We start from the raw sequence: 12,301 nt of genomic DNA, 5'->3' as shown, positions 1-12,301 counted from the left end.
TATAACACTGTTCTAAGTTTTATAATTGGAAGTACATTCCTTTTTATGCAATTTCAACAACAGTTTGGATTTGGGAGGGGGAGAGGATTTGGAGACAATATAGGAATGCATACCAAGCTGTTAGCATCTCTTATATTTCTGTTCCTGGCATTATACAGTTATATTTTGTGTGAAAATAGAAAAGCACAGGAAAATACTCAGGATCTTGATATATTTCTGAGATTTATTTTCTTCCAACTAGATTTCAGTTTTAAAGAAACTTTGGTAATAAATTAATACCTGTAAATACAGCTGATTACAACAGGTCTCATAACCTGGCTTGTCAAAATGAGGACAACTTTCACTTGAGGTCAGTTTTTATGATTCAGGTTGGTTTTGCCTTACAGTGTCATAGTACAAGACTTTTATTTCAGAGATTAAACAACCATACATATGTTTTTCTGGAAATAAATGTGGCACTGGAAACATTTGAGTATCTGTTTGTAAGCAATTTCTAAGCAACAATATACTCAGATCATTATCAGTATGGAACATCTTTGTGCTTCTGCATTAGTCTCATTGGTTCTCTGATTTAGTAAGCTAAGTTTGATCCAAAATGGCATGGCTTCTAAGCTAATTCATACAATAACTTGCACAATCAACTTCGATTCCCCCCCAAGCTAGTAGCCTGTTTGGCTGCCTACCAGAGTCAGTACTAATGGCTTTCAACTGAGAGTTTTCTTGTGTCAAAACACATTTTTAAAAGTCAAATTCTAATATGCATATTGCAGGTTACTTACTTTTTAAATCAACAGTGCTTTGTTTAAGAAGGGTTGCCCAGATGATAGTTTTGGATGCTTTTAATAATGATGACATGGCAGCTTTCATGCTACAGCTATATTTTCCAATCATGCAAAAGGCCAAATTTTCCTCTTTGCGGTAATTGAAATTAATCTAAACTAAATGGTAAAATAATCCACAGGTATAATCTCCCTGTGGCGAGTACACATTGTTCATTTTGTAACTGTAGTGTATCAACTTCGTTCTGAAAGTTGCCCGTGCGTATCTCAAATGGGAAAAAAATATCTAAAAACTGGAACGATTGTTAAGAAGGAGTATTACAATTTGTTTGCTGTTGCACAAATGATTCCTTTATCTGAATGGGCTATTTTATTGTTTGTATATTTAAAAGTATACTACCAAAAATAAATATGGACACTATCAGGCAAAACCAATCAGTGTGTGTGTCTGTGTGTGTTTGTGTGATTAGTGCGGGTGTTTTGTACCAGAATGGGATCTTCAATTCTGAAATTCATAAAGCAGTAAAGTTATAGAGAAATAGTTGATTTTGAAGGAAAATAATAATGGAATAATCTTTTAGGTAGAGAAGCATGGTTAGTTTGTTTTGAAATTACAGCATTTGAAAGTTATTGAATGCTTATTGTACATGTAAAATATTATTACAAAGTAGACAATAAAATTTAGCAAGAACATGAATTTATACAGTAGCAAAATAATACATTAGTTTTAGAGAAGGGCTTGTTACAGTGAATAAAATTGTGTCAGGTATGGTTATCTATTAGGTAGAAAGCTTATCTGTCTATCCACCCAGCAAGCAGAAAAACCGTGATAGGAGATTTTTGAGGAATTAGAAACTATACTCGCTTTCTTATTTTTCACTTTACTTATGCTTAGCTTGTGTATTTTTTAGAAATTTGGAACTATGCAGCACCAGTACTTTAAGGAATCAATTCCTTAAAGTTAATTTGACTCTTACACAGCAGACCAGTTTTAAGGTGCTGCTGAAACATGTCAGTTCACAGAAAGTTAGTCCACAGTAATGAATAGCAAAAAGATGCTCACTTGAGATGGAAATTTTCCTTTTTCCAAATCACTCTGGAGCCTTCACAGCCTTTGTTTGTATCTTGCTTCAGGGGCTGGTGTTAATAACAATAAAAGGTGACATCTCTTTGACATCACTTTTTCTTCTTTTCTCTTAACATTCTTCCGTATGGGAAATATTTCTGTATGTCACAATTTTCAGCCATTGTCATTAAAATCCCAAAAGAAATTAATAGTGTGTGTGGTACTGTTATGTACACAATGGTGTACAACTGTATGGAACTATAAAATATTTTGTAGTGCTTTTTCAATATTTCAAAGGAGTGAAGTCATTCTGAGAAATAAGGCTTTTTCCTCTTGTGAATATTATATTATGGTAAAAACCTGTGTAACAAAAACTTTTGTTTTTTAAAAAAATGGAGCATTGGCAAACTCCTGTGTGTTTCAAAATTCTGTTTAGAAATGGCACTAAAAGCTAATTAGATTATTAAAATTTATAGAAAACTCAGAGGTGGTATTCAGCTGGTTCTCCGGTTTGGTAGAAGTGGTAGCAGTGGCTGCGGGAGGCCCCTCACATCTGCCCCAATGTAATGTGGTGCGTGTGCGCAGAAAATGGCGCACATGCAGAGCAAGCACACGTGTACTCCCATTTGTGAACAGGTAGGGAAGGTATGTGAATCCCACTGCTGATCAAACTGGATATACTTTAAGACTGAATAGGAAAATTCAGTGTAGTTCCACATGTTCAGCGGCAATTATGTCTTCCTTCTCAGAAGATGTTGACAAAAGTCCTAAGTTTCTTGTTCAAGTTTTAACGATACAGTGTATGATTGCTTTGCATATATCTCTTTATCACCTTAAGATGTTAAAAAAATAAAGAATTTTTTAATTTTGTTTATCGTTTTAAAAGAAAAGTGCTATGGTAAAAACCATGTAATAACATGACAAAGAATTTGATTTGAGCAGCAGTAAAATTGGCACACAAGGTAGAATACGGAATACAAAGGATTTTATTACATATAACTTATGTCCATGTCTACCATGTTTTCCCGAAAATAAGACAGGGTTTTATTTTCTTTTGACCCACAAAATATGGCTTGGGCCTTATTATCAAGGGAGGGCTTATTGTTTTGGGGATGCTGGGTGGCTGCTCTCTTGCAAGCGGGCTCACGAAGAGCTGGGCACAGCCTCAAGGTCGAAGGGCTGTGTTGCGCTGTCGCAGCAGCACTACACAGCAGTCATGAGGTGACCACGCTCACGAGCAGCCACCCTGCAACCCCCCTTTCCAGCTGGGCACAGCGTCATTCACTGACCTAGGGGTATTACCAAGCTGCGTGAGCGCCTGTTCACTGCCCTCCGGCTCCCACATGGCTTTTTCTGTGGTTTCCAAAGCACAGAGGTAGGGTGCCAAGTCTTCCGGTAGTTGTTGCTCTGGGAGTACGCTCTACGGTTGTGGGCTGGCTGCCAGCAGAGTGGACTCCCAGAGCGTACAACCATAGAGCGTATTCCCAGAGTGGCAACTGCCAGAAGACTCGGCATCCTACCTCCGTGCTTTGGAAGCCACAGAAAAAGCCATGGGGCGGCGGCAGCAGAGATGCCGTGGCTCTGCAGGGAGAGGTAGGCAAGGGCATTATGAGCCTGGGAGTCATGTGAGCGGGGAGCAGAAAAGCCGCTTGTGCAACCCCTTTGTCCAGTCATGCAGAGCCCTATTCACTGAACTAGGGGCATTCCAAAGGTGCCAAGCACAGGAGTCAAAGGGTAGTGAACAGGCGCTCACACAGCTTGGCGATACCCCTAGGTCAGTGAATGGCGCTGTCCCTGACTGGAAAGGGTGGTTGCCTGGCGGCTGCTCATGACCATAATCTCCTCATGGTTGCTATGTAGTGCTGCTGCGATAGCACAACACAGCTGTTCGACCCTGAGGCTGTGCCTGGCTCTTTGGGAGCCCGTTTGCAATAGAGCAACCGCTCGGCAACCACCCTCCAGCTGGGCACAGCGCTGCTCACCGACTTAGCGGTATCCTGAAGGCACCAAGCAACCCGAGCCTTTGCCCCCCACCTCGTTTCTGCCACTTGGTGCCTTTGGGATACTACTAGATCGGTGAGTGGTGCTCTGCCTGGCCGGAGCGGTGGTGGTTGTCCAGGGGGCTTATTTTCGGGGGAAAATTTTTGTGCACCCAAAAAATGTGGCATGGCCTTATTTTCAGGACCTGTCATATTTTCGGTAAAACACGGTATGCATTACAGAAATTCATTAAAACTTACATGCTGCTATAGTACTTATTTTTTGAATTCTTACCCTTGCTTCCCTGAAAATAAGACCTATGCTGAAAACAAGCTGTAGCATGTTTTTTTCATGTCTGCCTAGTATAAGCCCTACCCTCAAAATAAACCCTACATAAGAGCCTGCATACCTGCCTGCCCGCTCGTTCCATCCACCGGTTGCTTGCGGTGCTACGGTCACGAGGCAAGGGGGAGTGATGGTGGAACTGCCACACGTTCCCTGCACCAGCTTACCTCAGGCTCTGACACTTGCCTCACAGTGGCAGCACTGACAGCCATGTCCAGTGGGAGACCATGTGGCCGCTGGCCCAATTCTTCTGCTTGCTTATGGCCACAGTGGAGCAGGAGGCAAATGCCGTGGGTGGCCTGATTGCAGGGGCCTTCAGGTAAGCCGATGCAGGGCACATGGAGTAGCTCTACCACTCTGCCTTGTGGTGGTGGCACTAGTGTGCCATGCAGCCTCCTGCCCCATCTCAAGCAAGCAGAAGAAGTGAACCTCCTGTACATGGGAGGGGGGGGCTAATGCTTGTTTTGGGGGCAATTTCTTTTCATTTATATCCTACTGTGTCATAATCTCCACATAGCTTATCTTTTGCTGTGTTCCTTCCCTTCCACCACTACCCTTGATATTAAAACTATTTTCAACCAGTTCTGAACTGATTAACAAAAATTGTGAGAAGCAGGAATCAGTTAAATAGTCAAAAACATTTAAAGGCTGTGAAGCTTCAGAAGCATCCTAACCCACTGCATCATAAAACAAATAGTAAATGCTCAAGTAACTAAGGAAAAAAGTACATCATACCTTTTTAATTCTGAAAGTTTTAAAAATGGCTTCCTTGCAGTGAAGTAATTATGGGAGTTTGCAAAAACAAAAAAAAACCACCATCAGATTTAAATGCTATTTTTATGCCGGGATTATCCCATAGTGTAAGTATTTATAGGTCAAAATCAGTTTTGCAATCGTGCATTTTCCACCAGATTGGGGAAAGCTCTCAGTAATGAAAGTAATTGTTAAAAATCTCAATACCACTTTATCAAGATAAATTATTTATAATTAGACCATAGAGTGGAATATTTGCCTGCCATAAGAATATTTGTCATATTAATTCATTAAAGCTGACAGGCAAGTATATATTTTAAAATATATATATTTCTATTTTTTTTAAAAACATCACCTGAAAGTTCTAGTAAAATCAGATTAGAAATCCAGCAATATACTTTTTAAACTAAACTAGAAAACTATTAGGAGAAGGCAAGTTCCTCAATTTCATGGATCTAATTGCAGAATTGTTTTGGAGCAAAAGAAGTAGAGCAACATTAATAAATTGGTCCTATATTGAATACGGCATATTCACTTTAAAATTATTGACAAAAGAATTACTGCCATATCATTAATAAAAATTTTAAATGTTGATTAATAGATTTGGAATTTATACATATTCCGATTTGTATTTCAGAAGGATTTGTCAGAGGAAACAGCCAGGCTTAAAGGAGAAGAGTTTAAACTCGTTACTTCATTATTTTGTTTTATTGCCTATTTCACAGGAATCTTCCCAGCCTAGTAGTTTGCCCCTGAACTAGATAAGGTTCATTGGCATTGAAAGGTCAGACCTTGCCCTCTTGTATCTACTAATGATTGCAGACTAATCCCCACTTGACCCATTCCCCTGTTTAGGACAGTCTCTCTCCCGACAGGATTTCACAGTATTACTGTGCTTAATTTGCCATATCAGCATCTAGGTTATGAATTAGCTAATTTTCAGAAATGTAAACTGGGTAAGTTTTATGTGACATTAATAATGCTTGTGTTCTGTGGTCAAATCAGTGCAGTGGGAGGGGTGAAGAAGGTTAAATAAAAGAAGCAGAGATAATGAAGTTGCTTAGGAAAATCTATAGCACAAAGATATTATTAAAGGGAATTGTATTTCTGTTTAATGGGAAAATGTTCATGTAGAAAAACCTGCATGTCATTCAGGGGTGGATTCCGGCTGGCTTTACTGACAGTTTGCTCGTGCGCATGCTAAATGTGTGCTGTGTGCGAATTCTCAATTCAATTAAAATTGTTCTGCACATGCGCAGAACTCGAAACCAAGATGGCGATGACTAGGGAACCGGTTCGGGGTTGTAACAGGCTGTTGATTCCAGCGACCCAGGCTGCCATACCACTACCAGTTCAACCGAACTGGTAGGAACCCATCACTAATATCATTCATTGGAATTACAAAGATCATGACCTGAAAACTGAACTCTGTTCCCTTAGAATTAATAGTAGCATATTGTGCTAAGCTGAGCATAGTGTATGAGCTAGTTTGTTATGAAGTTGAAAAAAAAATGTCACTCTGTTGTGCTTATAAGGCTCTCGGTTTCTTCTGTTCTTTTCACTAACTATCGAGGCGGCAGAGAATCCATTTCAGTGAATTTGTATTTTACGCGTGGTATATGACGTGAAGATCACTGAATGGTATATCTTCTTAAAAATATTTTGTAACATTTTTCAGGCCTTAAAGTTTGAATGAACGATGGAGGAACTTGCGAGTGTTTCAATGCATCTATTTGTTTTATGACAGAGAGACTCCATGAAAGATGACAGAAGAAGTTATTGTTATAGCGAAGTGGGATTATACTGCCCAACAGGATCAAGAACTTGACATAAAAAAGAATGAACGCCTCTGGCTGCTGGATGATTCCAAGACATGGTGGAGGGTAAGAAACGCAGCCAACAAAACAGGATATGTGCCATCAAATTACGTGGAGAGAAAAAACAGCTTGAAGAAAGGTTCCTTGGTTAAAAATCTAAAAGACACATTGGGTAAGTCCTTATCTAAAACCTGAGTTAATTTTTACAAATGTTTTATTTACATGTTTATCTGGAGTGTCATATTAAGGATTTGTTTTCTTTAAACGAGTATAGGTATAGTTTCTGTTAATTCAGAATATAGAGAGAAGAGGATTTCAATTTGCGAATAGCTTTGTTTGTTTGTTTGAGAGAAGCTCAATCCCTCCAAGACGGAATGGCTGTGGTTTCCGTCATCCCGATTTGTGCATCTTGTTCCATCTTTGATGATAGGAGGAGAAATTTTAGTCCCCTCAGAGAGGGCCCGCAATCTGGACGTCTTCCTGGATACATGGCTTAGTTTAGAAGAACACCTGACAGCCGTGACCAGGGGGGCCTTTTACCAGGTTCGCCTGATACATCAGTTACTCCTCTTTCTGGATCGGGATGCTCTGTGCACAGTCACTCATGCCCTCGTCCTTTCTCACCTGGACTACTGTAACGCTCTCTACATGGGGCTGCCCTTGAAGAGCACCTGGAAGCTTCAACTGGTCCAGAATGCGGCTGTGCGGGGTTATCATGGAGGCACCCAGGTGCTCCCATGTTACACCCCGTTTAGGTGGCCTGCACTGGTTGCCACTTGTCTTCCGGGTGCGATTCAAGGTACTAATTATGACCTTTAAAGCGCTCCATGGCTTAGGCCCAGGGTACCTGTGAGACCACCTAAGCCACTGGTAGCTTCCCATCGTCCAGTGCGATCCCACAGAGTTGGCCTCCTCAGGGTGCCGTCGGCCAGACAGTGTTGGCTAGTGACTCCCAGGGGGAGAGTCTTCTCTGTGGGAGCGCCTTCCCTCTGGAATGAGCTGCCCCCAGAGCTTCGTATAATCCTTGACCTCCAGTCCTTCCGACGCGCCCTAAAAAGTTGGCTTTTCCAGCAAGCAAGCCTGGCCTGAACAAAACAAAACAAATTATTGATCAATTTTAATTTTAATTCTTTTTTTAAAAAAGTCATTGTCAATTTTAATTGGGTTTGGGATATTCTATTTAATTTTTTTTTAACTTTTGTATTATGTGTTTCTTTTAATGTTGTACGCTGCCCTGAGTCCTTGGGAGGAGGGTGGCATATAAATCTAATAAACTAACTAAACCTAAAACTAAAAACCTTTTTTATTCTCCCCTAATGGGAAGTGATTATGCCTCATTGAAAGAAAATCAGAAATTGGGGCTTTTGCTTTTAAATGTATTCCAAAGTTCTCTGTTATAAAGATATCCATGTTTTGTATGCTTTTATCTTATTTATAAATGGGGCGCGGTGGCTCAGTGGCTAAGAAGCTGAGCTTGTCGATCAGAAGATTGGCAGTTCAGCGGTTAAAATCCCTAGCACCGTGTAACAGAGTGAGCTCCTGTTACTTATCTCAGTTCCTGCCAATCTAGCAGTTCGAAAGCATGTAAAAATGCAAGTAGGAAAATAGGGACCACCTTTGGTGGGAAAGTAACAGAGTTCTGTGCACCTTTGGAATTTAGTCACGCTGGCCACATGAACACGGAGACATCTTCGGACAGTGCTGGCTCTTCGGCTTAGAAACAGAGATGATCTCGAGTCGGGAATGACTAGTATATATGTGCGAGGGGAATCTTTACCTTTTATTTTATTTATCTATTTACCCTGACATTTGTAAATTGTTTTCTCCATGGATTCATTACATTTGAATCTCAAAGTAGTCATCTAACCTTTATTACTCTGAATAGGTGTTTTCGGTTCAGTGGAATTTTCGGCCACTGCTTGCAAAAAAGCAGCCTTAACATGTTTGCTGGAGGGAGGGTGAATCCTAAGCTTGGTGGGGAACAGGCTATTCCTGAACTAGGGAGCTTCTATGGTGTAAGCTTATTTCTAGGTTTTTCCCATTTAACATCTTGAATGAAAGGATTCTTGTCCAGAGTAAAGTGAGCAATTAGATTCTACCTGGATCATATGATGCTGAAGGAACAAAAACCATAAAAGATTTCAGTACTATTGTCAGCCAACAGGAAGCCAATGCTGCTCTTGCAGTATGGTGTTCTCCTGTATTGATGATGACTGATCAGCAAATAGGCAGTTCCATTTTGAACCTGATACATGAGTAATTTGCCAGACTCTCATGGCTTAGAAAAGGGTGCAGTTAGTCCACAATCACGCATCCCTTAGAAAACAAATAGGAATGGGAATTGTGATCAAGTAGTGTTTTATGTAGCATACTTTACAGTGCCTATATATTGTTAGTTGAAAAAAAACCTGGAATAATCTTATAAGTTAAATTTTGTAAGTAACATTGTACTGTTAATAAAACATTATTTCCTCCACCTAGCATAACTCATGCTGATCTCTGACATCATTTTTCTTTGTTTTCGTGTCTCCTACTTCACATAATTGGCTCCTATTGATAGAATGAAATAACAGAGACAGAGGAATGACAAGAGTAATTGTTTTAAGAATAATTAAGTCATACCACAGAGTAGAAACTCAACAAGCATTAGTTTCTGACTTTCCAGAGCCTCATTTTACTAAAGGTCTACATAGTCTAGTATAAACAGCCTAATTCATTAGCTCTGATCCAGCTTTAATTCTTTAAATTTGGCCCTGGACCAGGCTAGTTGGGGCTCATAGGGTAATATCTTCTTGGGGAATAAACCCTAAAACCCTGTACTACACTTAACTCTTCTTTCTTTCTTTCTTTCTTTCTTTCTTTCTTTCTTTCTTTCTTTCTTTCTTTTTCTTTCTTTCTCTTCCTCCCTCCTTCTCTCTTTTTTTTATTTATCAAATTTTATGGCTGCCCGTCTTACTACAGGCTAACTCTTATACCTAAGCAATCGATACGGCCAATCATCCCACTGCTGTGATTCTAGGTGGCAAACAGAAAATTAAAAACCACAACCCAATTGTTTAAAATAGACAGCCGAGACTACCTACAGCAGAACACCTACTTAACATCTAAACATTCACAATTGGTAAAAACAACCAAACGAAGCAATCAATGGAGTTTGCTTAATATCCTGGCCCAAATGCTGTGTGGAGCAACTGTGTCTTTAAACCTTGAAAAAGATCATCATGTTTGAGGCCATCCAGATCTCTGGGGGGAGATGTTATTTCAGCTGGTCAGCACAGGAGCAAAGAAGGCACAACAATGTAAGTTGACATGTTTAATAGAGAGGGCCTGGAACATGCCCACTCAGTCAGTTCTTACGAGGTGAACAGAAATAATTGGGACATTTTTAGTCTTATAGCTACTATTAGTCTTATGTAGAGTTAAATCAGTAAGGATTGTGGCCACCTGAAGTTCGATGTTAAAACTATCTCTATAGTGATTTGTTTTCTTCTGTTCCAGTAAGATCTGTTGGTTCCGTGACCTTCTGTTATTGATCTGTGGTAACAGTTTATAATCATTCTGTGAAAACAAAGGTATTTATCTATTTTGTAAGGCAAAGTGAAGGATTCACGGTAACTGATATAGTTTTGTCTTTATCACTTGCAAGAATGAATCAGTTTAGTTTTGTCTATAATAATGTCCTAGCCATGGAATAGGAGCATTGACTGTTCCAAAATGCTCATCAACAAGTTACTGGAATCTGGTGAAAATGTATCTGTAGATGTACAGAAAAATGTGATTTTGCATTAAACCAAAAATTTGTTCATAATTTGTTTAAAATATCCTGCAGATTCAAAGTTTTAGGGTACATAGATAACTGGTGTGAGGGTTGCCACTGAATTGTGCTCATAACTTTTAAATTAAATTCTTTTTTAATTTTATTTTTATAAAATTTGGGACCAGAATTTTCCTTGATACTTGAGATATCAGATTAGAATCTGCTTTAAAACAGATAGTTTAAAACTTAGTTTTTGGAGCCTCTAAATTGTAAAAACAATTCATTTAGAAAGGAATATTTTATTTTTTGCACTTGAGTTAGAATACTGAAAATTCTGTCTAGGTTCAGCTTTCAATTAACAATTATTAAATGTGGTGCCAATTTTGAAATCATGAGAGCAGAAATGACAGTTGCTTCTGCAAAGTGCAAATAAAAGAAATCCTTTTCTGCAGAAGTGCTTTGGCAAAACCCAAGGGCCAAGATTTGACCAAAGGATAAGGCATAAGTCTACAAATAAAGATTTTGTTACTAAATATTGCTGTAAAATCTTTGCTTTTAAAAAAGAGAACAGCTTTTTTGTATATTTGAATTAATATAGTTTGATAATTATGTTTCTGCCTGATTTTACCAATGTCAGTAGCCTAAACGGTCTTGCTCTTGTCTTGCAGTTTTCCATTTGTGAAAGACATTATATGAGTATTGAGTGTGGCTTGCTTTTTCCTTTTCCACTTAACTTCCTGTTTATTTTAAAAGCTTGATAGAAACTGTCAGCTATTTCCTTTTCTGAGGCAATCCAGCTTGTTAGCTGTATCAATGCTTTACATTTTACCCCTCCCCATTTCACCACCAAAAGGAAACGAAACATTTGTTTAGACAATGGCTTTGTCTGCCCGCCTTAATTTTGTTATTTCTCTGAAACCTGCTGTAACATTTTTAATTATATAGCATCTTTTCCTGAAGGCTTTGGTTTACATATATTTGTATCTGGAATTAATATGACTATTGCGGATTAAAGCAATTAGAACAGTGTATGTCTCAGGAAGTTGTAGTACGTCTGGACCTTCTTTAAGTTGAAGAAGTGGACTGTAGTCTCACTTGAGAGATTGTGCTGCATGCAGCCCTAATATTTTTTACATCAGTTTCACTTTCATTCTTAGATTTGTATTCAGATATGTGGAATTGGAAATGGAAATTGTGTAGAATTCTTTTTTAACTCAGCTGGCTTGCCAGGTGTAAACCATCACTGGATATTGATGTTGAACTGATAGCTGACTAGCATAACATTAGAGCTTTGAGCTATAATTTGATTTAATGGGGTCAGTCTTGCAGTCAACCAAATAATCAGACTTATTCAGCAGATTCCTGGCTTTTCTGGTGTTTTGTTTTTTTGTTTTTTTGTTTTTTTTTTAGTTCAGAAAAAATGACAGGGCGCAAACAATATCAGCAGTAAGGCTAAGATTCTAGATTCAGACATGATGATCGTATAGTAGTTTAAATAAAGTAACATTTATAAACCAGCACTAAATTGCAGCTTCAGTTACAGTGTCATTTGTTGCCAAAATTAATCATGGTTTCTTTCTTAGCATAGGTGCAAATATCATAAAGGTAAAGGTTCCTTCACACATATGTGCTTGCCGTTCCCAACTCTAGGGGGTGGTGCTTGTCTCCATTTCAAAGCCAAAGAGCCAGTGCTGAATGAAGACACCTCTGGTCATGTGGCTGGCATGACTAAACATACAGATCCTTAAAACTAAAGCCAATGATAGTTTAATAGTGTCACATGCAAATTGTACCAGTAACTCAT

General features: G+C 39.0%; 1 protein-coding gene across 1 annotated transcript in view; it reads left to right on the top strand.

Moving 5' to 3' along the window:
- Positions 1–12,301, top strand: part of NCK2 (NCK adaptor protein 2) — a 76,538-nt gene that overhangs the window by 43,277 nt on the left and 20,960 nt on the right. Inside the window, exon 2 of the mRNA XM_014064156.2 lies at positions 6,671–6,912. Coding sequence (XP_013919631.1) covers positions 6,687–6,912 — 226 coding nt within the window. The 5' untranslated portion in view covers positions 6,671–6,686. The remainder of the gene's footprint in view (positions 1–6,670; positions 6,913–12,301) is intronic.

This window comes from Thamnophis sirtalis, unplaced genomic scaffold (assembly GCF_051295495.1).
Source record: "Thamnophis sirtalis isolate CommonGarterSnake01/CBP01778 unplaced genomic scaffold, rThaSir2_p1.2 scaffold_12, whole genome shotgun sequence".
NCBI lineage: Eukaryota > Metazoa > Chordata > Lepidosauria > Squamata > Natricidae > Thamnophis > Thamnophis sirtalis.
This window is presented reverse-complemented; position numbering and strand designations above follow the sequence as displayed.